Genomic DNA, 26074 nt, shown 5'->3' with positions numbered 1-26074 from the left:
TATTACCGTCTCTTTGTGGCACGCTGATCCCCTGCACAAGGCTGCCATAGGTTTCTCATTACTCTGCGCTTTCAATTCAAATGTTTAATTAACTGCTCTGGAAACCTGAGCCTCCGTAACAGAGGGAAATCAGCAAAACCAGCTCTATACGCAGGAAAAACATCAACACACCTGCGACACAATGCACACAACACAATGCATGCCATGCTGCACGAAGACCCAATGAGGAATATAGAAACACAAGGAGGTTAATAATTGGTGTAACTAGGGTGGCCAGCCGTCTCAATCATTTTTCCAGTGAAGACTCCACTTGAGAGTGCATTGTGCAGATTTTTCTTTTGTTACAGCTCTTTAGAGAGAAGAATCTTTTTTCAAGTATGTACGCTATGTTGGGAAATTCAAGTAGCAGTTCAAGGATCCAAGTAATATATGCATTGCAAAAAAACAAAATTTAGAAAAAATACAAATATGCAGAGAGAGTACAAAAACATCAGTGAAGGACTTCAATACAATGCATTTCTATTTTCTAGTTAAGCTGCCTTACCACGCCCCACCACAGGGCATCGGCGTAGCTGGAGAAGCCCGTCTTGCCCTCCTCATCCACAGCATCCTTCTCCGCCAAGTAGACGAAATAGGAGGAGAAGATCAGGCCCAGGAAGCCGATGTACAGCGTGGTGATCAGCTCCTGAAAAACGCATCAAGTCGGTCTAAGACGACGCTATGAAACTGTTCTACGTGTTAGAGAGCCCGGTTGGTGGCAGTGCACATGAGTGTTAATGGATGAAATGATTGGATGGGCTACCTGCCTGTCTACCTACCTGCCTGGGAGTCACAGCTGTGAGTACTAACAATAGCCATGTTCGTTATTTACGTTCATTATGATCATTTTGGGGGTGCGGCCTTGGAGGGAGGCCTGAAGGGACGGGCTGTCAGTGTTGCCGACTTGACGACTTCTCGCTAGATTTGGGAACTTTTGTAGCTAGAAAAGAGTTGGCAACACGGGCCTAAAAACCTAGTGTACAGTTTCTCAAGATTACCAACCCTATGCTGTAAAGGATACGCAGTGGGCCGAGTATTAGTCTTTTACTGGGTCAGCCCCATAGCGTTGAAAAGGCTCATCACTTGGTTGAGCACATAAAGTTAGGCCTTGTTAGTGAGCTTACAATGTGTAACCATCAGTCTTGTATGCATTATTGTGTATTTTATTATATATGCAGGTAAAATACAGCAAATACACCGCAAGCACTTCAGTACTCAAATTCTACTCTGAGCACAAATCCTAACGTGCTTCATCTGTTCCTCTCCACCAACCTGTTGACACTGCAAAAGGCGATGTATTCATCATTTGATGAAGTGGTGATCTGACAACATGGACACGGCAACAAATCCCGTTAGGCTCAGCTCGGACTCATCTTACATTTATTTTCTTGACATTAGCATGCAATCTCACTGATCAGTCCTGATCTTCTCATGCATCAAAGAGACATGGATGTCAGGTTTCACTATAACCAAAGAACATGGTCTACTTCGGGGATTAAGAAAAGAACATTACATCCTGTGACTCCATTGTCTATCAGCCTATTAAAATACTAAAACCAGTGTATCAGGATACAATAGAAAAAAAATAAAAGACAATCTCTCTTCTTCTCCTTATAAAGCCAGGTCTGCTGTGGCTTATATGTGCACCTATGTGTATTTCTGACAGTGCACATTGGATTTCCTGTATTAAGCAGTAAATTACAGCAGGACCAGGAAGGCGGAGTCTGGTCTGTGCACTCACCCTGTTGAAGAAACTGCAGCTAAGTGATGCAACAGGAGTAATGCCTTTTGTTTGTTCTTCTAATCACTTAAAACATAATGCTAAAAAACAAACAAATAGTTTCAGCATTAGCCTGAATACTTTCAACCTACCTGTCGATGAATAAAGACTACAGATCCCAGGAGCCTCCATGTTCCTCCCTGTCGATCCACATGCAGCATGCGCAGTATTTGGAGGAAACGAATGCCTCTGCAACACACGACAACACCTCATTATCTTCTGATCCCTCTTCCAGCTACATGAATGAGTCAATAATAAACCCTACCTGATGGCGGACGTGGCAAACACTTGGCCATTGGACCCCACACCAAGCACAATGATTGAGGCAATGACCACTATCAAATCTGTGACAGAGATCAAGACAGAGAGTTAAAAAAAAGAAACAAGAAAGATAATCAAATCAGGGTTGCAATCATTTCAGTTTCAAGGAAACATTGTAGTAAAGTAAAGCCTTACATCTCATGTATGATCTAAGTTGTTGATCTACAAGAACAATACATGAACATCTGTTGTATTAAATGGGAGCAAAGGAAAATGCCAGGTGCACCTATGATTGATATGGGCTTCCTGATAAAGCGGAGGCGTCCTTTGATGCCTGCATATTTGCTGCGACAGCCTGCCGACCACAGCCGGACCGCGTACTCTGTGCCAAAGAACAGCACCAGCACAATCTCCTGCGGAGCACAATGCAAACACAGAGCAAAGGGTTACATTGATCCATTTGGTACAGCGGCAACAATAACTGTGAAGCACATACAGGACGAGTGGATGTGGAAGTTAGATAAGGTCTCATTTCTAAAAGCATTGATAACAATGTGCCGTGCATTAAGGCCTAATCTAAAAGCATTAATCAAGCCATTATAATCAATCACCAAGATTTAGGATACGATATGAATGGGTAATGACAGGTGTGTGAGACAGAGACAGAGACACTGAGGTGGTCTAGTAGTACTAAGACCACCCAACCCACGCAGAAGGAGAGATGGAGGTTGATAACGTGGCTGATGACAGCTCATATTGAGACAGGGTCAATGGCTAAGTGATTGAAGCCACAGCATGAACATGATAAGAAGGCCAAATAATCAACATGGGTGTTGAGATCTTGTCATAAATGTAAACCTTTCTGCAGAATAAGACAGTTAACTATACTTATTATGAAAAACGAGGTCTTATAATCACATGCACCTGCATATCAGTTAAGGTCGGTGCTTTTAAATTGTGTTCCAATATGTGCATTTGTTTTCCTATTATGTGCATACATGATGTGTGAGCCTCTGTGACTTAATTAAGCCCGTCTGACAGAGATCGTGTTCCCGGCCACCGTGCATGCATAATATTTAGCCACCATACTGTCTGTTAAAACCTGTAAGGCCATGTGGGTGGTCATCCTGCTGATTGCTTGAACTGGCTGCTCCCTGACCGCCCCTTGTATGAAACTTAATACCACGAGCCCTGCTGCAATAACACAGCACCACAGAGCCCCAAAAACAATGACCTGTCAATCAAAGACAGGCACTGTTTTGGCTGGCAAAAGTGTCGGCACAAAGAGAAAATGCACTGATGTGTACGTTTAGTAGGGCTGTCAATCCATTGAAATATTTCATCGTGATTATTTGTACGATTGTCCATAGTTAATCGCAAATTAATCGCACATATTTTTATCTGTTCAAAATGTATTTCAAAGGGAAATTTGTCAAATATTTAACATTCTTATCAAACATGGGAATGGACTTATATGCTTGCTTTATGAAAATGTATATATTTAATATTGGAAATCAATTAACAACACAGAACAATGACAGATATTGTCCAGAAACCCTCACAGGTACTGCATTTAGCATGAAAATATGCTCAAATCAGGCAACAGTGTGTCACAAGCCCCCAGGAAGAGCCAAACGGCGGTACTGCAACTTCCGTGTCTGTGCCATTGGGCCCAAAAAGACTTTTCCCCATAGACTTACATTGGGAAAGAGACGTCTGTAACTCAGCGGATAATTTTTTTTGAGGTGAATCAACTCCCCAGTATGAACACTCTAAGAGCCCTCATTTAAAAATGAAGTTTTTAAAGTTGTAAAACTCACTAATAGCCGAATCCAGAGTTATTTCCCTTCCTCCGTTCATGTGAATGAGAACCCAGACCGAGGCTGGAGCGTAAGCCGTGACGACGGCGTGACGTTGGGACCCCGTGACCAAATTATGTGACCGAGCGGATGTCACTGCGCATGTTCCATGTGCCAAAGATGCGGGTACCTTTCCAGACGGAAGTCGAGCCATTTAGGCTTCATAGGAATAAACGGGGCCTCGCCTACAATGCTGTATTCTCTTTACACATCCATGGTGTGTTAGTGTGCCGACTTGACTATTTGCCCCAAACTGCATGTGATTATCATAAAGTGGGCATGTCTGTAAAGGGGAGACTCGTGGGTACCCATAGAACCCATTTACATTCACATATCTGGAGGTCAGAGGTCAAGGGACCGCTTTGAAAATGGCCATGACTGTTTTTCTTTGCCAAACTTTAGCGCAAGTCTGGACACAAGATTGGTACCGATGGATTCATTAGGTTTTCTAGTTTCATATGAAGCCAGTATCTTCACTCTAGCTTTAAAACTGAACCCGCTACAACCTAAAAATCACAAGTTGAATTAAAGAAATTAGTGCCGTTAAAACTAATTTGCGTTAACGCGTTACTATCATGTTAACTTTGACAGCTCTAATATCTAGAGATGCTTTTGCAACAGTGCAGTGAAAAACAACTTTTTTTTAAATAACCAACCTAAGGCCTCCATCAAAGTTATCATAGTGATGGGTCACACAGATGGACAGATCTCTTTTGTGGCTTTCTAAATTTTCAGTTTGCCTATTTTCATTAATTAACCATGTTTACAGCGTCGCGCTCCAGTCGTCCGGCCTGGGATTTCTACAACCCCTTAATCATCTCCATGAATTGCTCATTTTCTGTCACAGAGTTAAAGACAAAGAGAGAGAGAAGATAAAGAGGCAGAAATGGTTCAGTAAATCTCTTTAACATAGCCTAATAATCAGGCTGAATTACCATTTTGGTTTCACTTTATTCATTCAGATTTGAATCGCTGAACAAATCGGAGATGTGGGCCGGCATTCAGAGGTCTGGGACCGAGATACCTATAACATCCATTCCAGTTGAACTTGACCAGCCAGCCGTAGCTTTATTGTTTGTGTAGGAAAGTAACAGACTGTGTTGCTGTGTCTATAATACACTGTACAATCAGTTCTGACTGAGAGGTGTTCATTTTGCTAACAGATGAGCTCAAAAACAAAGTGGGAACTTTTTTACAGCTGCGTCCTATATACTGTACATATCTTCTGGTGTTACCTTACTGTATGATTGGGGGTTAATATCATTGTGGATGCTATCATGTTTTCTAGAAAATAAAACTTAAAAACTAATAAAACTGCCGCTCAGTGAGACCAGAACATCCCACCGACGGCAGCACAAAATGGCCACAGAATCCCGATTCATCGAGTTCAGTAATTATGACATATGGGTAACATTTGAAAGTCAAAGGAACGCATGAATTTCGGGAATTTGAAGGGATTAGTCATATTAATTCCATAAAATGGGTCACCCAGATGTTGGGGAGTATGTGTATCAGAAACTGGCAACCTCGTGTTTACTGAAAACAGCCGCCGGTTAGCGCAGCGATAATCTCGTCAAGCCAGACGAGGATGAAGCTCATTCAAAGAGCTGCTCGGGAATTACGGTATCAGATGAAAATGTGATTAGATTGCTTCATCTGTGTGTCCGAGGGAGGTGCACACATGCACACGCAACGTCACTCATTACATCTAGTTTTACAAAGCTTCTGCAACTTATGAATGGCACATAATACAAAGTAATACCCTTGTTATTAATGTTGGATTCCAGATTATAATGTCAATCCTATTTATCCTACACGCTTTGTCAGAGGTGAGTTATTTAATATCTCAGAATTAAAGGTTCACAATTCTTAATTCAAAGCAGAGGGATTGCCTCCACACGGCTCTCAACATGACTGACGGCTAACAGCACGATCGGTGCAAACAACGGCAGCAGTGCTGACAGAGCTAACAGTGTTTACGTTCGGGGGCTACCGGAGGGTGGGTGCTACACATCCGCGACAACGCCGTGGGTCCGGACGGTGGTAGCCACAGTATGAGCTCAGTGCAAAGAGGCGGCTATTAGCTGCTCACATGCACTACCATGCATGCGCGTCCAGCCCGGCTACGTAAATAAAGCACAGAGAAGCTCGAATTACAACACACACAGAGGGAGAGTAACTTCAACGACATTACTTTAGCAATATGTAGTACTGACAGCTAATGGATAATGCATCCAAATTCAAATTGGTGGCCCATCAGCTCCTCCGGTGTGACTGACAGCAGTTAGCGTGTGTTGGCATCACGACGTTAGCCAATGGCCAGCAGCAGTAGTCAGAATCACTTCACCGCCTGTGTGTCTCAAAAACACTCACTACCTTGATAAGCCAGCTGCACACGGACCACAGAGAGATGGGTAAAATCTAATGTCATGTTGAAGCAGTTTATTTGCTTGCTTCGATGGCTGCAGAAGGCTGTGATTGCGTGCCGATTTGTTTCGTATGTGGCAACGGGGTGTGGAAATGGGCAGCGGGCGCAATCACACCGGCCAAAACAAAAACAGACGTTCTGTTCAAAAGGAGAACAAACCGGCTGAAGCGTTGTTGTCGGAGAAGCCAACAACACTTCAGCAATTCAGCATGTTTTCCTTAATCTACAATGACACATCATGGTCGTTTTATGATTTAATACAGTAAATATATTACGTATTGGTCCTTTAATGGTCTGAATATCAAATTGAGAACCTTTAAAAATATTAGAAAACATTTTTTTTTTTTTTTATTTGTTTCTTCTAATTTGTAAAATTCTGTCATCTCAGTAATCTACACTCACTAACCAGTTTAGTTCAATCCAAGACACTTGTGGCTGTTATGCCCATGTAAGTAAGTGTATTTTACTTTTATGATGATTTATGATTAATTAGATCAACTAGATTAATTACTGTATTGTGCTTTCTATGTGGATTTAATGGTGATCTTTTGCTGGTGCTACACGGTTTCCTCCTGACCTGAAGCACAATGTGGGGTAACTTCTTGGACATCTAGTCTATACTCATCTCATTTTCACAAAAAAACATTGGTCTTGATTTGAAATCAAATTTGCTTCCGGTAAAAAACTCAAAGGCAATACGCTGCCTTCAACCTTCATTGGGAGTGTGTTTAGCTCGCTGCATGGATGTGCATCTACACGTATATAGTGATGGCACAAGAGTAGTTGTGTAATATGTATTCAAATTTTAAAATAAGGAAGCAATGAAGACCTGAGCAGAAGAGAGGACAAAGAAGAGTGACATGATGTGTGTGTGTGTGTGTGTGTGTGTGTGTGTGTGTGTGTGTGCGTGTGTGTGTGCGTGTATGAATGCTGCTGTGCCTCCTGCCCAGCCTGTCCAGCTTTACTTTGGCAGCTGCCCTGAAGGCCAAATATCCTCAAGGACTAATGTCCCCTCTGCCATCCAAAACAAGCAGCCTGTGATTCACAGATGTCAGCTAACCCTGAACTTTCTAAGTATAGCTACTACCACCACCATACGCCACCGTGACACCATTTATACAGAGCTCCACCCCCTTTAAACCCACACACACACACACGTAGAAGATAAGGTATTATCTTATCTCACAATTAATATTGAACCAAAACCATGCATTATAAATACACACACAGCCAGGTGTACAAATAAACAGGGTTCGACCATACAAGAGAAAAGATTAACAGTAATTTTGTGTGCAGAATCTTTTCAAACTCGATCTTTACGGGGCGGATTGCTGCTGGTAGATCTCTACGGGGCGGATTGCTGCTGGTCTCTTGAGTAATAAAGCAACAGAGAATAGGTGGAGGGAGGAGAGAGAGTGATATTTGGCTCTTCTTGGGTAAAAAAATAAATGAATAACCGTGATAGTAGGTCTTCAAAGGGCACTGGCCAAAAGTTTAGGGAACACAGTGTCCACTCTGTCCTCTGTTTGCCCCCGGGACTCAGGGAGGTGGTACATGTGTGTGTTTTTGTGTGTGCAGCCTTTGTGTAAACTGTGCGTGAGTACGCAGTAGCTACATGTGTATTTATATTCACAGTGTGCTGGCAAGAGACAGATGATGCAAGCTCTTTGTAGAGTTTCCAAACAGCAGCCATCATTTTCTCTACCTGTTGTAAGCCCTGGATTTATTGCATCACTTAGCAGCCTTAATAGCCTAATAAGTCACAAAAAAAAGTCAATTTACCAGCAAGTATCAGCGAGTACAGTCTGTGTGGAGCCTCTGCATAACTATAGTGTCCTCACAATAGGTTAAAAACAGTGGCTCCTGACCATTCCCATGCTAATAATGTATAAGATGTACACGTTACTGTAAAGGGCTTCGGATGAATGCAACACAAGCTGGCAGCTGTTGTGTGATGTTATTTGCAATAACTGAAAGTGATTAGTCTTGTTGAGCTTTGTAATATCTTTGTGCTGAGGTGTAAGATGGCGGGTAGAATCTCTCCCAGACAAGATCTTCTGTCTCCATCATGTGGACAGAGGAGGAAACTACAGGGCAGCTATAAGAGCTTCAGGCTATCTGTCTTCTGTTCAGTCTCTCTTAAAAGAAAATCTATATTCATTTCATTAATAAGAATAAAAAAACTTGTTGCACAAGAAAGCTGAAGACTTAATGTCAAGAAAGCATCACTAAATCCATTCTGACATTATAGTAGTGATAAAACATTCATCAACAGATGCCATGTGTGGGATGCAATGATTACTTTAGTTATCCATTTAATCTATTTAATAACAATAGCTTTGGTGGTGGTAAAGGTAGGATTCATGTACATTTTTAATTTAATTATTATTATTATTTTATCATTGTTATCACCATATTTATTTATTTATTATTTTTCCTTATTTATTTTTTAATTATTACACACAATATCAAATCAACACACGACAACTAAAAAGATCCTTGTTCTCTCATTCCCTGATTGTTTTTTTTCTGTATGTTAACTGGCCTGTATTCATTGTCTTCCTCTTGTTGTTCGGTTAGTGTTTTGGCTTTTGTCTTGCAATATAAAAAAAATAATAATAACAATCTATTTAATAATTGCTCATTTGAGAAAATGGGAAAATTAAGAGGTACTCAGAGCCCAAAGTGACATCTTAAAAATGCTTTGTCCCCCTCGCCCAACAGTCCAAAATGAAATAAAACAGGGAAATGAAACAGAAAAAAAGGAAGCAAATCCTCACACATCTGAGAAGCTGAAACCAGTGAACGTGTTTTGATTTTTTGCTTGATAACTAACGCTCAAAATTAAAATTTCCTCCGATCAACTAATTGGTTAATCAATTAATTTTTTCTTGACAGTCATCATGGATGTGTTTTTAAAGGGGACATATCATGCTCATTTTCAGGTTTATGCTTGTATTTTGGGTTTCTACTAGAACATGTTTAAATGCTTTAATGTTCAAAAAACACATTATTTTCCTCATACTGTGTCTGAATATACCTGTATTCACCCTCTGTCTGAAACGCTCCGTTTTAGTGCATTTCAACGGAATGGCAACGGAATTGCGTTGCTAGGAAACAGCTTGGGTCTACAGTATGTTTACTTCCTGTCAGCTGATGTTATTAACATACACTGCAACAGGAAGTAAACTGGGACACATTTAGTATGTTTACGTTTATAACAAATGGTCTAAATATTGTAGATTTGTGACATCACAAATGGACAGAAATCCATCCTTTGATACTTTCACAGTATTCATATATCACTTAAACCTGCTTCAGAATATAAAAGACATGAAAATCTCACTTTTTACAATATGGGACCTTTAAAGGCCTTACGGTGTGTAATGGTCCAATCACGGATTATTAGTCTTTATTAAAACAAATGACCATGCACAAACAACAATAATAATTATCATCAGGATTTATGCCAGATTTAGCTATTAACTAATTTCCATCTGCAGTCACTGGGCAGGTACACAAAAACAAAAATCAACAGACACTAAAAACATTAATTTACATGCAACACCATTACATGGTCTCTATCATACTAACATTTATACAGACAACTCTACAAGCACACAAGTACAAACTGTACTTAATTGACACCTGTCTGACCCTCCTATTAATTTAGTTGGCTCATTATTTCCGTAGACCTATGGTTAATAAAAAGCAGATGCAAGATTAAATGTACAATCCACGTGAGTGAATGATGAAAGATGCTTCTGGATTTGTGTACTTATATGAAAGTTGTGAAAGATTTATTTTATATATTTGGTATATCGGCACAGTGAGAGTACTCACCATCCAGAAGAGGGTTCCGGTGGCGAACTCTGCATATTGCTCTATAGTGGACAGGACACTGAAGATTAGACACACCAGGACCATGATGAAGCTGTAGGGAGAGAAAACAGTCAGTTACCACCAGATAGCACTCACTGCTCCAGAAATAAAACCAGAAGTACCGCCAATTACCGGTTGTATGCCTACACCAACCAGTCAAGTTGTGGTTTACATTCATGTCTGTCCAAAATGTCATCACTTCATCACTTTATTCTATTAAACATTTGTGTGAAATTGTGATAATTACCATATGAATTCTTGAGTTATGGCTAAAAACATGTCTTGTGAGGTCAGAGTGACCTTTGACCTTTGACCACCAATCATAATATCTAGAATATTTGCAACAAAATAAAAGAAACAAGCGGTTTACAAGCCACAGAAATGTCAAGGTGCTCAGCTTTTCTTTTTGTCGTCAATCTGCATGTATTAACAGCTGTCGGGATGTTTCCACGCCTCCAAGCAACAGTGAAACATCCCGACGAGACCGTCAATCTGTCGGTGTATATACGTAATCTATAAATATAGCAGCACACCTAAATGAAGGTAGAGGAAGCAGAGGTGGATAGAGGGATTAAAGTGAGAGTGAAGGCAGAGAGGAAAGGCGAGGGAGAGGAGGGTTGGGCTGCAACTAACTTTTCATTATCATTTCATCTGCAGATTATTTCTTGATTTATCTTTTTTTAATAACATGTCAGGAAAAAACGTGGAAAATGCCCCTTATATCCTCCCAGAGCCCAGGGTGATACATTAAATTAGCTTTTTCATCTGATCAACTGTCCAGTTTTCTATCATAGATGTAAAGAAAAGGAGCAAACCCCTTAAATTACTCGTTTAGGAACTTTTAACTAAGTTAGGTCTTTTAAAGATACAGTGTGTAGGATTTGGCAGCATCTAGTGGTCTGGTTGCAGATTGCAACCTACTGAGTACCCCTCCGCTCACTCCTCCCTTTCCAAGACTACGATAACGTGAGCCGCCGAGTGCAAAACCGTGGTTACAACACTACTTTAGGAGCAACGGAAGTCAGACAGCGGCTGGCGGTAGCACGGTTTTGCACTCTGCGGCTCACGTTACCTCAGTTTCACAACTGTGTCGAAGAACTACGGTGGCCTTCAGGTAACGCAACAACGAGAAAGGCTCTCTCTAGAGCCAGAGTTTGGTTTGTCCGTTCTGGACTCCGTGAAGAGGACCCGCTCCCTATGTAGATATGAAGGGCTCATTCTAAGCTAACGAAAACACGATTCTGTTGTTTGTCTGTTGTTTCAGGTGGTTATATACACTAATGAAAACATAGTTATGAATATTATATTCCATCTGCTAATAGATAAATGCCACACACTGTTCCTTTAATGAGTAACAATAACTTTTTCCAACTTAGTTCAGATCCACTGCGCTGTTCATTTAATCATTCATTCTAAACTTTTAAAGAGGCTCATCATGAGGAGCTTTATCTTGGTCTCTCTTGACCTACAGGATTAAGAACCGAGTTTGTTGTGTGCATTTTCACCATCTCATCAATAATCCTTAAAACACATCTTTTAAGAGCTTTTACATGACATACTACAGTACAGTATGTGAGTGTTTGCATGCACCATCATGTTCAAGCTCATTTTTAAAAAACACAGCGATGCATGCATTATGATGCTGTCTAGTACAAGCTGGATTACATGCCATATGTTGGAAGGGGTTATGTAAGTGTCTGTTGTTTATCATGAAGCATGTAACATACAAAATAATGCGGAAACGTATATATGACCACGCAAAAGAAAGACTTGCAAATGTTGCATTCACTGAGGCCACCGTCCAGTAGATGTGATTTTCAAAGTGAGTATGCCCAAAAGAGAAACATTTTACTTAACCAGACATCCATGTGAGTCACACCTGTATACACTGGACACCCATATGACCCAGTTTGTTTAAAGAAAGAGGTCAAATGTGTGCTTAACTTAAAAGATCAAGCTCATTTCTGGTCTCTCGGGTGGTAGAATGAGCATAAGACAAAGAGGGGTGAAGGAGGGCAAGACTCCTAAAGGAGGATTCCCCCTTACACTCAGACTACTGTATGACACATTGGCCAGATGGGACAGTGAGGATTACCGCTCACCACCAAACACACACACATGTCTCTTCCCCCTTCACTTGGATTCTATTTAAAACTCAAATGCAAGCAAAATGCATTGGATCATAATGTTCTGAGCTGAGGTGAAATCATCCCCTCCGATTTAGTAGAGTGTCATGTACAAAGAGACTCGACCCAGGGTGGCAACGAGGATGCTATTTTGGTTTGGTCTTGTCTTTGCTCCACAAAAAGAGGACAGTATTTTCCAGTGATGTACAGTGAGATTTCATGGCTGGACGCTCCTTTGGTGTAGGGTCCTCGACATATGGGACTAAGAGATTTGAGATTTGCATGACGACTAGACTTAAAGCCAATCCATCCCTCTGTAGGGCGCACATTTCCACTAAAAGCAAATGATTCAACATCCAGGACGTGTAAAGTCAAATAGGAACGGAATGAGTCACACAAATGAGGAATGAGCCAGTTGTATTAAAGCAAAGTCATAAACAGAAGGCAGTAAAAGAAGCCTTATTGCTCAATTTAAAGTTTAGATTTCATGAAATAAAGGTTAAGTATGAAATCAAGAGATAAAGGACACTTCTGGTTACAAAAATACCAGTATCGGGTATCGGGTCCGATACTGTGCTCATGTACTTGTACTCGTAAAACAGCTCCGATACAACGGCACTAATACCACTTTATGGCAGCGTGACATTAACCTCTCGTCACCATCTTTCAGGTCCTATCACACGCGCTCACGCTCCACCTCCCCGACGGAGGGCGCAGGGAGAACTTTGGCCACGACCCCGGGAAGCACCTTCGCCCCGAGCCTTTCCAAGCCGACCTAGAGCTGGTTGCGGCACACCGCCTCGTATGCGAGACTCCCCAGCCTGCCGTGTGTCGCTCACACCCTCCAGCTGGCTGTCAACGAGGGTCTTTTGGCACAGAGAAGTACTCGTATCGGTAGTCGGTATCGGCGAGTACCCAAATGTAAGTACTTGTACTCGGTCTAAAAAAAGTGGTATCGGTGCATCCCTATATAATATAGATACTCTTAGCAGATAAGATGTGTGTAGAGCACACATAAGTCACATAAGACATAGGTCAAGTCACAAAAGGAGAATCTCATTTGAAAACCTTTACAGCTGTCACATGCATTTTCCTATAATAATAATAACAACACCCAATATACACTAAGCTGATCTGATGTGTGCAGCGACTCGCTGATGGGAAGAACAATTTGTGTTCAACGTTGCTGCCAGGCAGCAGCATTATCAACCAGGGCAGGTGAAGACGAGGGCAGATAAAATCAACTCTTCCTATTTGTTGAAATGAGATCATCTACTTAGGATGAGCATAAATACGATGTCAGAGTCATGTAGGTCACTGACAAGGTCATGTAATCTGTGTGTTTTCCTTCAGCGCACGGGACTATGGCATTTGTCCTGTTTTGGAAGGACAACGGTGCACACAATGCAATATCCATGAGACTCCACATGCTGTACCAGCAGAGGGATACATGTTGTAATTCATATCTTGTTTTTTTTCTTAGGTACAGTGAGTAGTATTTTAGGTTTAGGGTTTACTAATAACAAACCGGCCTGAAACATTATGCGCCGTTCTAATAAAGTTATGAGGTTGGAGCATATACATGCAAACTAAATCTTGCATTACTGAAGTTGGCATGGCTTCAAGTATACCGTCAATTTCTCTTGACACATAAAAAGTTCAAGTGCAATGTTTGAAGGCTGTGTGCATTTAGTCTTGTGGATTTAGACAGAGCATTCCCATGATGTCATATCCTAAAGCTTTCAGCATTGACACCGCGGGGAGGTGTTTGCTGCGGACAGGACTGGGTCACTCACAACCATTAGCTAACCTTATTTAGCCAGGCCAAAACCCCTGGGATCTGATTAAAACAAAACAGCTGGGGCTTTAGTGAGTATTATTGACTGCAGATCCGTCCGGCTTCACTAAAACAAGTACGGCGTAGAGAGACACACCAAACCCTCCACTCAATCAGCTGTGAAACTGAGGCAATATAAGCTTAGGGAACATCAACTCAATACAGACAGCAGGGACAATGCAATCTCAAAAGTGTGGGTGACAAGAATGGGAAATGTTCACAATACCAGATTAGTGCATCTACATTAATATATGTATGCAAACACACACAGTTAGCCAACCAACAGTAGCACTACCATGCTAATTCTTTTTAGCTTTTGGGCCAATACAGATGGTGCCATGTGCCAAAGGTTGGGTGAGCATTCCCTCTGTATACAAATCCAATCCAAATGTTAAATGATGTCTTAATTTTAACCTTAATCTCATTCAACTCAGCAGTGGATATCAGGTTGTGCAATTATAATCTACTGAACTGTCTGACAGGTAACACCGTTCTCTATCCCTACCTTAAACTACAGTACTTCAGACACACTTCTAAACATTCTCAATAGGTTTGATACCTTTATCCACACAGAGAGTAGATAGCCAGCTCATTCAAGCACCATATCCACACTGTATCTGCTTAGGCTGAGCTACATTTGGCTGGTGCCACATCTTTACTAGAGGGCCATGTCCAGCCATCAGTTTGTCTTGATCCACAACAAATTAAAACTGAAAACCAAAACTGCTGGCATGAAAAGCTTTCTAGGATGTTGTGAATACAGTAAGTAGTGTCATATCCCCACATTTGCCTTAAACCACAAGGCAAGTTGATGAGGTTGTTAAGTGGGCACCTTCTCAATAACTCTCTTAACCTGCACACACTCAATACTGCCATCCAAAGGAAGAAAAATAAATAGAATTGTGTGACAAACAACTCTTTGAAACCTGAAAGGCCTCTCTTTACTATTCATCAAAGCGAAATACCTCCTCCATCAAACAATAAACACATATCCAACATCCATCCATCCATTATCTTCTGCTTATCCGGGACTGGGTCATGGGGACAGCAGGCTTAGCAGGATATTCCAGACATCCCTCTCCCCAGCAACGATGTCCAGCTCTTTCTGGGGGACCCCAAGGTGTTTCCAGTCCAATGTGAGTTGTCCATAGACTGTATATAAGAAGTGGACATAATAACTTGGTTTGTGGACTGCTGTTTTTGAAGCCTCGAGTTCTGCATTTTGGCCGTCGCAATCTTGGTATTTGGCTGCCGCATGTTGTTTTTTTGCAACCAGAAGTGACACAAGAGGGTGGAGCTGAGTACAACCAAACGCTGAACAAGACACTTTCACTTTCATGAAGTGAAAACACACTGTGAAAGGGTTAAAGTTCTAAGACGAAAACACAGACAACTCCCAAACCGAACAGCGCCGTGGCAGCAACCTGTCAACCACAAGGTAGCCGCGCCCTAAAGCATCCCCTGCTTTATGGTCTATCTGACTCTAAATGGGACCATAATTTACTAAATGAACATCATGCTGTATTGAAGAAGACTTGAAACTAGAGATTGAGATCATAAACTCATGTTTACAATGTTTACTGAGGTAATAAATCAAGAGAGAAGTAGACTCATTTTCTCATAGACTTCTATACAATCAGACTTCTTTTAGCAACCAGAGGAGTCGCCCCCTGCTGGCTGGTAGAAAGAATGCATGTTTAAGGCACTTCAGCATTGGCTTCACTTTTCAGACCCGGAGGTTACCCACTAGAGTTGGCAGACGTAACTCTTATAATGTTGACATATTTGTTTTGGGGCTAAACATCTCTGTATTCTGAGACTGCTCCTTGGACATGAAAAAAAGAACATGTGGCTTAAACAAGCACAAACTTCAAGCCAACAGCATGCAAATTGCCCTGGTGGTCATCACTGCATGGTCAGAGACAGAGCAGCCCTCCACAACCCTCTTTACTGACCCCCCCTCCACATCCCATCCATGGAAGAGCTTAGGATGGATTACACCACATCAGCAACCAGTCACAAACATGGATATTCCATCCTGGCTTAGCTATCATCTTGTCCACCAAATACTAATGAAAAGAGAAATAGTTAGGAGGGGTATCACACAATGGAAGCAGCTTCATTCATAACCAGTAAATTCCCCAACTGTGTGACAGATTCAGCAACACAGCGGGTTAATACCTTCAGCTTCTCAGTTAAATTCAGCTGTACAGTTACACACCAAGATACCGTTACAATAAGCCAAACAACGTAATACGTTTAAATATCTGTACCAACAGCTAAACAGCACTAAGGAAGGCCAAGTAGGTTAGAAGTAATGCTAAGGTTGCATGATCTACTGGCTTGAGGGTCGGGTGGATCAAGTTTAAACATTACATGCTGATGGGTTATTGGAAATGGTTAAAGAAGAGTACAATCATATATTCTATTTTAGAGTAAATAACATCTGGACATGTTCAACTTGTTAGAGCTTTAAACATACAGCGTGTAACATTTAGGGCGATCTATTGGCAGAAATGGAATATAATATGAATAAGTATGTTTTCTTTAGTGTATAATCATTTGAGAAAACTGTTTATATCTACATACGGAGCGGATCCTCTTCGTGGGAGCCGGCCGCCATGTTTCTACAGTAGCCCAGAACGGACAAACCAAACACTGGCTCTAGATAGGGCCATTCATGTTTTCACATTTTCGCGTCAGCCACCGTAGTTTCAGTAGGTTGCAATCTGCAACCTCACCGCTAGATGGCGCCAAATACTACACCCTGCACCTTTATGCTTTATGTATATATTAAATGCTTAAGTTGTTAAGATGTGTTGGCAAAGGCATACAAATGAATATTCACCGGTTGAAAACAAGTCTTTACATGTTTTTGTTTTTCAGCAAAAAATAATATTCACAATTCATACTTTCTGGCAGGTTGACAAGCGATGAGTATGTGCAGGTTTGGGTGGCATTAGAGTGGACATACCTGAATACCTTTATTGTCAAGACAAAAATATTCCTTTAACTCGAGGTTTGAATTCAACATCTAGAGCCTAAATTGCATATTGTGCTGCTGCTGTTTATCTTCTATAGAATACAATTCTACTTTGAAATGCAATGGATCCGGTCAGCACATTGATAGAAATCAATCATATTTTTTTTTTTGATGGATGTGACCTCTACAGTTCACTTCATTCAGTCAGTAATCTCTTGTAAGCAGATATCCAACAAGAGGTTTCCTTTCTGCCCTTTCCACGTAGATGGAGGGGATTCACTTTAGCCATTTCAATAATCTGTCCAGATATAAAAACAAACAGAACCAAGTATTCCAGACAACATCTGGCCAGCTGCATTTTCACGAGGATAAGCAGGTGCAATTCTTCCTCCACTGAAAACTGGTCGTGGCATAATGATGTTACAGTAGAAATTATCTTTATGAGATAATTGTCTGCAACCACTGCAAATGAAAACATTATGCATCTACTGTTTTAGCTAAAAACACTTACACTTTTACTTCTGCATCGTAACACGCTGTGATAAACTAAGACTGTAATCTGCTCACAGTGTGAGTGAGAAGTGCATTTAGGAATCATGAGGACATACGTGTTCGTTCCCTTTGGTTATGTAAAAGACTCAGAGGGAGTGGCCCAAACATGAGGGGGATCATCGCCCCAGGTTGAATGGGTGCTGCTGATTCTGCATGCCGTTGCATAAGACTCTTTTCAGACACTCTTATCATACAGTATGCTGTCCCGAGTCCAAGGGATTTCACTCTGAATGACTCTGTCGTCATTAGCGTGGCATGTGCGTTTATGTATGTGTTTCTGTCTGTTGGACAAACGTGACATTTCATTTATCTATCTAACTATCTAACTGTAAAGCGAGGAATGTCTGTCTGTCTGTCTGTCCTTCCCTCTGTGTTTCATTCACATATCTCTACAGCCGCTCATCTGATCTACTTGGCAGGGGTATTTCTGTGGGCACAAGGGAGTGCAGTGTTGAATGTGGTGCTATAAGTAAGCTCTATAAGTGCTGTAAGCAAAATTCAAAACAACATTTTCTCCCCTGGATTTTGTGGGTCCAGACGAATCGATCTATAGAAGCCACACCCTTTTGCGTGTAGAATGATTTTTTTGCCATTTCAAATTTTGTCCAAACTTGATTTTGTTGCTACTCCTCGTACAAATTTTGAGCAATTGTCACCAAATTTGGTACAGAACATCTCTGAACCAAGCCAGAAGAGGTTACTTTTTTAGACTGTTGATGTTCCATACAGTTTTGCTATAGCTGGCGCTCAAAGTTAATCCCGTTGCGGACGGGCACTGTACTAGTTATATATTAATTCTGTTTGTATTAATAATTCATTGTTGTCCAACATCAAGAGGAGAGACGACGACGAGACAACTGAAATTACTTAATTTCCATTAAATCATCATCATAGCTTATGCTATAAATTCTTCATTAAATAATAATGGTGATTTTTGTAAAATAGGAAAAATAAAACAATAAAAGGCTAAATATTTGCGCTCTACCAAACAACTGAAGTTCTCTCACTGTGCCAAAGTTAATTTCATTTGTTTGGGATGCAAATTAGTTTTTCAAATGAGTATTGCACAAAAACAAATCCATCAGCTGTTCCAGAAAAGGCTCACTTAAAGGATGTATGTACATTAATACACACACACTCAATGCACACGTGTATATTGTGCATTAATTTGTGTCAAATGTCTCCCCGTAGCTCTGAGTGGTGGTTATCCTGTTACGTTACCTGTTGATTGGACAGATGTTCTGAAACAGCCAGATGGAGTGTTGATTGAGTGTATTTTCAGATATATAAGCACGATAAAGGCGGTGATGAATTGAGCAGCTGCCTGTGTGTGTTGTTTGTCGGCGTGTGTGTAACCCTAATCTAGAGCATGCCTATTAGAGCTATCATGAACGCTGCATATGGCCCTTCTCCCTTGCCAATCTCTAAAGAGGCCAGGAGAATAGATGGCCACCAGCGATAGCCATCGACAAGTAAGAGTTACTTAAAGGAGTGTCAGCGGGGATCAGTCAGAGAGGTTTAATATTAAATGAAGCACCGGTTCATGTTCTCTCTCCTCTGTGAGGGAGGGGGGGACATTAGAGCCCCAATTACTGCTGCGACGGATTATCAGCAATGCAGGGCACACAAAACCCCACGTACACACAAAACCCCACGTACACACAGCAGGACAACGGAGCATCTCCACGGTGTTTCCACTCATCTCTGACTGACAAAGGTAATATCATAATGAGACGGACTACTTCTCTTCAACACAATTTCACATAGACAGAGCTGAAAAGTGGAAGATGTACCTGCCATTTTTAATAACTTCACATTAGGCCTATGTTTAAATGATTAGGTCATTTGAAGGCACCGTGGAGGAGGAGGATACAAGTGTTTGGATAACGGATGATTTGGGAGGAACAGGACTTTTTCAGAAGGTGCAGACATTGAGATTGTTGCCAGAAGTTGCATAGCAGACCAAACTCTCCTGGTTATTCTTGGCCAGAGCTGCCTAACTGCTGAGTCATGACCCAGTAAAACCCACCTGTCTGCTGGCGGGTTAGGGTTGGGGTTAAATGATGATCAACAATGTTTTGAAAGATGGTAAAAGGTTTTAAAGCCATCACATTTTTTTTTTACAGTGTCACAGAAGTGAGAAAAAACAATTGACACATACTGCATATTGTAATTCAAGTGTTCTGAGAGACTTCTGCTCCTCTTCATGGCTCTGTTTTCAGGCTTTAGAAAATCTATTAGCCTGTGACGGGAGACTTTGACCAATCACAGGTCATTTCAGAGAGGGAGCGTTCCTATTGGCTGTGCTCCGGTCATGTGACCAGAACTTGGGGTTCCTTCACCAGATTTCCCAATGGCGGTCGTGTCCCAAACTTTCTCATTTAACAGCTAAACCGTGCACTACAAGATGATTCTGAGAACATGTGAGGAGAGAAATAGGCATTAACGTAACAGAATATTGATTCATATTTGATCAGCGCTGCCTAGTTTGTCCGTTTGGTCGGAGTTCGCGAGTGATTGACAGCTGGCTCTCATAGACGGCAGCTGGACAGCAGACCTCAGATCAGCTCTGACTGCTTGTTTTCCTCCGGTCTGTGAAATCTTGCAGATGCCGTTAGGAGCACCAGAGGACACAGAGGAACATGATTTTTTTCAGGTTACCTGTTTCATGTACTACTGTCACCATATAACGTTTATGTCACGTTTTATAAAAATAACTTTTTTTAATCATATTTGCTCCAATCTCACCTACTTCAGCTTTAATACAAAATTTTGAGAATATATATATATATATATATATATATATATATAAATAATCTCAAAAAACTCTATTATACTATACTATATTATACTTTACATAGGTGCCCGCAATGGATCACAGTCAAATGTGTGCTCATGCAAAATGTAAACATACTACTCAGGTGTAGAGGCTACTGTGTTATTTACATGCCAGAATGGTCATTTGACCCAATGCGTTCTTTGGCCCTCAGTAAACACTTTGTTTAACTGTACCATGCTGTGGTTTACATGTCCTGGGCTGAGGTCTACTGAGACACAACATATACGTACATATGGCGGGTACCTTTCAGACAATTAATGACCCAGTTCAAGATGCATGTGTAACTATAGCAACAGCAACTAATCCTCAAAGTGAGTTGGTAACAGACAGATCAGGATACTGTATTAGCATGCTTTTACTGTACAAAAACGACACATAACTATGAGGAAAATGGATTAGAAAGATACAGTCTGCTGTGGCTGGAGGGGAGTAAAATAATAATAATATTACAGAACTTTACTGTCATTACACACAGATGAAAAACAATCTGTTTATTTGACTCAATGTGTGATTCAGCACGAGTTCAGTAGATGCCTTTCAATTGAACTTCTATTATTATCATTCATATTTTCATCTAATCTGGTCTAAATCCATGGGCTCAGGGCTTACTATGACGTCTGGGACTAAATTGTTTGATACTTCAGAGATCACAGAAGATCCTTTAGTCACATGTTAGGGGGGGTATTCTTAGCCATGAGCAAAAAGGTAAGCTAACAGAGCACTTGTCACCACACAGGGAACTGTTTCCCCCTCATTAATTACAATTATTTATTTAAAGTTTTACCATGAATTTTTTTATATTATTTCCACACTACTTATTTAATTTATTTACACAACATCTTCGATTTATTTTCCAGAATATTTGAATGAAATATGGGGTCAAAATTAGATCGTTTCTACAGTACAGTTTATTCTGTATGTGTGACATTAAAACATATTCCACAATCCAAATTCTGCAGCATGGGCTTTTACGGTCTATAACACGCCAACTTTATCACAGTCCGAGCATTGTAATGCCAGCTAAGGAGCGGAGAGTTCCTACATGCAAGTGGCACTTAACAAAACGATTAAAGTCAGCAGTGTTTTTAACTGTACAGGTCAGTGTGCTCTCCTGACAGCTCGGGTTAGCAGCATCAAGGAGGAAGCTTCATGTATCTGTAAGGAAGAGCAAAATAGACCCAGCTCATAAGTGCCAGAAGGTGTGGTTGACCAGATCACACTGACCTGCTTCTTAAAACAACCGCAGTCAGCCGGCAGGCCACAGAAAACCTCTCCTTTTGTCACTGGAGAACCAGAACCTGATACTGGAGGGAGCAGCACTAGATGTAATTAACGAGAGGGGGGCTGGAGCTAATGAAGAGACGCCACACAGACCTGTGGCCGAAGTCAAACCTCACTGTTTACTGAACAGCTTTTAGCGCAGCTATTACACGTTGAGTAATAAAGCCTTATGATTGTTGAGATGGTTTAGTTTCCAGATGCTGGCCAGATACATCTCTTTTCTCTTTTAAGTGATAAACACTTTGCATTGTGTGCAGGGAGATTGTTTTCCGTGAGTGTTCTTAATAATGTTTATTCACTATAATACAGCCTAACACATGCTTGTCAACCTCTATGGATCTGTACTCATTCAGCACTGCTGCCAAACTTGACCTGCAGTCTGTGCTGAAATCAGAATACACAGAAACCAGACAGGTACTCACACGAGGAAGTGGTAGAGGAAGCATTTCACTCCAGCAGGTCTCTCTAGGAAGTTGTAAACATCGCCCTGCATGCTAGTCTTGATGTAAGGGCTATGGAAATCCTTTGGATGATGACGCATCCAGCTCGAACGAGGGAGAGGCAGAGGCGGAGGGACAGAGGTGATGGGCTGGTCGTGTGTGGTCTGCAGCCCCGGGTCCATTGTATCTGCTGGCGCACAGCAGGGGATGCCTGATCCATTATTCACCGCTGCGGGGTCCAGTTCCATTGAAACAGGATAGTAATGGCTTTGGTCAGGTGCAGGAGCCCGCAGGGAAGAACCAGTAGTGGTAGAGCCGATGGAGGTCATGGGGTCATCCGTGTCCTGGTCCAGGCTGTGGCTGAGGCTCGTGCTGGCATATCCGTTGGGTCTGCAACTTATGAAGGAGCTCCCCATCCTGCTGCCATAGTGGCGTTGCACGTGGCACGTCGAGTGAAAGGAGTGTGCACGTCTATCCCCCATAGTCCAGCTCACAGATATAGGGCCGAGGAGGACTTCAAAGTCCTGGGAGAGTCCTGGAGGTTGCGACCAAGCTTCAGGCAGAAGGGACGAGTCCAGCAGGATGAGACACCTAGCTAGGCATGGCTAGCTACCCGCTGCAGACAGGAGCTCTCTCTGCTGCACTGCATGTGTGTCCATACCTGTAGGAGAAGAAGTGACATGAGTCATGGAGATAGGATGACTGAAAGTAAGCCTTGCCCCTCAGGGACTCGTTAACTTAGCATCCGTCATGAGAAATACAAGACATGGACACTAAGTTTCTAATCACCAACAACAACAGTGATAATGTTTTACCTGGGTCAAACTGCATTTCTTTTTTACAATACAACACAACACACTGTATTTCAAAATTATTCTCAATGTTTTAATATTCTTGGGAGTAGCAAATATGTGAAAGTTGTCAAAAAGGATCTTGATCTTTATGCATGCTTTATGCTTCCATAACATGTCTCCTTTCAGACTAGTGGAAAAAAAACATCCAAAATACACATTTAGGTTTTTATTTTACTACTTTGTCTATTTGTGTCTGTAGATTTCTCCTAAATTCACCAAAAGTTAGCATTAGATAATGCCTCATTTGCATATGTAAACATAACATTTCAGAAAACTTGTAATACAAAAAAATAATTGTCTTAATTTAAGTAATGAACTGGGGAAGTTTCATGGTTTTTCAGTATTATTATTAGTTAAAACATTATCCTAATCACCTGTAGTGTCTTGCAAAATTTAAAATCTTTATATCTTTAAAAGGCTGTTTTCTCAAAAATATTTTTTTCTCATACTCTTGAGTCAGAAATCTCCACTTCAGTAACACTGACATCCACCAAAATCTCCAGTTTCATCTATATTCTGAAGGTTTTTACAGAGAGGTTAGTTCATATACCATTCATAACCTGATTTATAGAACATTTTATTCTTAAAAACATAGCGAACATTTTTTTTTTTTAATGGCTTTTGACAGAATTTTTGTGATTTATGTAGTGATGAAAAGAGATATCCAAAACTCTCTCTGTAAAAATCTCTGACTCTAATATGTCAACATACGAAACAAGAATTTTGAGACTGGCTTCATCCAACGTTCAGATTTCTGTTCAGGGAAAAGTATGAAAATTAGCACATATTTAATAAGATAATGACTCATTTCCATATTTAAACATAAAATTTCAGAATACTTGTAATACAAAAAATAATTGCCTTAATGTAAATAATCAACTGGGGAAGTTTCATGGTGATACCTATCTAATTGTTTTCCCTATTCACCTGGGGTGTCTCTTTGAAGCTACTATATAAACATGTGCTACTGTAACAGACGATATTCAAGCATAGAAGAAAAATATTCTTATATTCTCCAAAACATCATGAGATTAGAATCTGGTAAATACTACATATGGATCCTCTCCGCATGTTAGTTTTGAACTGTCGTCATACGTGGATCAGAGACGACCCGTTGTGCTTACAGGGCACTGATGCCGATTAGAGCTTTTCATTGTGTAACAGTCCTATTTCTTGCTCTGAGATATAAATGTATAGCGCCATGATGGCTAAGCCATGTTCATGAAGTTAAGTTTTATTCCAGCACATCTGCACTACTGGATTATTGTTTACAATTCACAGAAACAGTCCGACTGGTTCCTTTTATGTATGTATTGTTTATATATACACTTTTATATATATTTATCTTCTTTCACCTACTGGTATGTACACCGATCAACCATAACATCAAGACCACTGACAGGTGAAGTGAATAACATGGATTATTTCGTTAATATGGCACCTGGCAGTGGGGGGGATATATTAGACAGCAAGTGAACATTTTGAACTTTGAACTTTGTGTTGGAAACAGAAAAAATGGGCCAGCGTAAGGATGTGAGCGACTTTGACAAGAGCCAAATAGTGCTGGCTAGACGACCGGGTCAGAGCATCTCCAGACTGCAGCTCTTGTGGGATGTTCCCGGTCTGCAGTGGTCAGGACCTACCAAAAGGTCCAAGGAGGGAAAACCGGTCAGACCCGAGGCTCATTGATGCACGTGGGGAGTGAAGGATGGCCCGTGTTGTCCGATCCAATAGAAGAGCTACTGGAGCTCAAACTGCTGAAAAAGTTAATGCTGGTTCTGATATAAAGTTGTCAGAACACCGCAGACCGGTCAGGGTGATGCTGTCCTAATGTTATGGCTGATCGGTGTACATAATAGCTAAATGTTTACTCAGCTTTGTTCTCCTTGTTTTTAGCTGTATTTCTATTTCTGTACAAAGAGAGCAACAAAAACCAGACTCAGATTCAGAAACAACAACAAAGCTGATCCTGATTCTGATTAAAAAAAGAGAATGAAAAGAGAAGGGGATGGCCATCTGTGAGTAAGAAATCACAGGGACATTTCAAATGGTTATACTATTACACCGTGACTTATGACCTGGGAAAACAATACAAGAGTAGCAGGCACATAATATCCCCCGGAACAGAATCATGACGTGAGTTAATGTGGCGGCAACAGGTCAGCACAGCACAAGTCCATTTAGGATGTACTACTGTAAAAACCTGCGTCATCCTTGATGGGTGTCAAGACCTGTCGAGTTTCCCATCTGGGAAGTTAAAAACAAAAGCACAACAAGCACTCTGCTGACATTTAGAGGACATAATCCAGTGTGACCAGACTACAACAAAAATTTTAAGCCACTACTACGGCTCCAATGTGACCTTCACTAACAGTTACACAGAGCATGTCACATCCACAGAGGCTTAAACAACGTGCAAGAGGAGGGAAATTAGACTGATTAAAGCCGGGGATGGTTGCAGCAGAATCATTGTTTTGCAGCTTGTGTCTCTGTTGTCTTCGTTACACTCGCAGTCAGATCAAGGTTAACGTCAAGCACATTATTTACGGATGCACGATAAATAGTTCAAGTGGATAGTCACAACAACCACTGAATGTTGATATTATGTCAAAACCTCCACTACTTGGCTTTGAACATAAGCGTAAATTTACGAAAAAAAAGTCATAGTATTATGAGAATAAAGTCATAATATTATAAAGTAATAATTTTACGTGTTATTTTCTTTTTTTCTCATGAAGTTATGATTTTATTCTCGTAATATGACTTTTTTCGTCATTAAGTTATGACTTTATTCTTGTAATATTACAACTTTTTTTCTCGTTAAGTTATTATTTTATTCTGGAAATCTCAGATGTTATTTCCCTCAATGTGGCCCTAATACTCCGTAGTACATTTGCACTTTGGCCCTACCTG

The 26074-nt window shown here is 40.9% G+C and overlaps 1 protein-coding gene across 3 annotated transcripts in view; it reads right to left on the bottom strand.

Moving 5' to 3' along the window:
• Positions 1-26074, bottom strand: part of kcnq1.2 (potassium voltage-gated channel, KQT-like subfamily, member 1.2) — a 214797-nt gene that overhangs the window by 185633 nt on the left and 3090 nt on the right. For all 3 annotated transcript variants that reach the window (XM_037768459.1, XM_037768461.1, XM_037768460.1), the window contains exons 2-7: positions 22290-22968; positions 10211-10301; positions 2367-2493; positions 2085-2163; positions 1912-2008; positions 545-685 (exon numbers count right to left, since the gene is read on the bottom strand). In XM_037768459.1, the coding sequence (XP_037624387.1) occupies positions 545-685; positions 1912-2008; positions 2085-2163; positions 2367-2493; positions 10211-10301; positions 22290-22789 (1035 nt within the window). In that variant the 5' untranslated portion in view covers positions 22790-22968. The remainder of the gene's footprint in view (positions 1-544; positions 686-1911; positions 2009-2084; positions 2164-2366; positions 2494-10210; positions 10302-22289; positions 22969-26074) is intronic.

This window comes from Sebastes umbrosus, chromosome 4, assembly GCF_015220745.1.
Source record: "Sebastes umbrosus isolate fSebUmb1 chromosome 4, fSebUmb1.pri, whole genome shotgun sequence".
NCBI classification, from domain to species: Eukaryota; Metazoa; Chordata; class Actinopteri; order Perciformes; family Sebastidae; genus Sebastes; species Sebastes umbrosus.
This window is presented reverse-complemented; position numbering and strand designations above follow the sequence as displayed.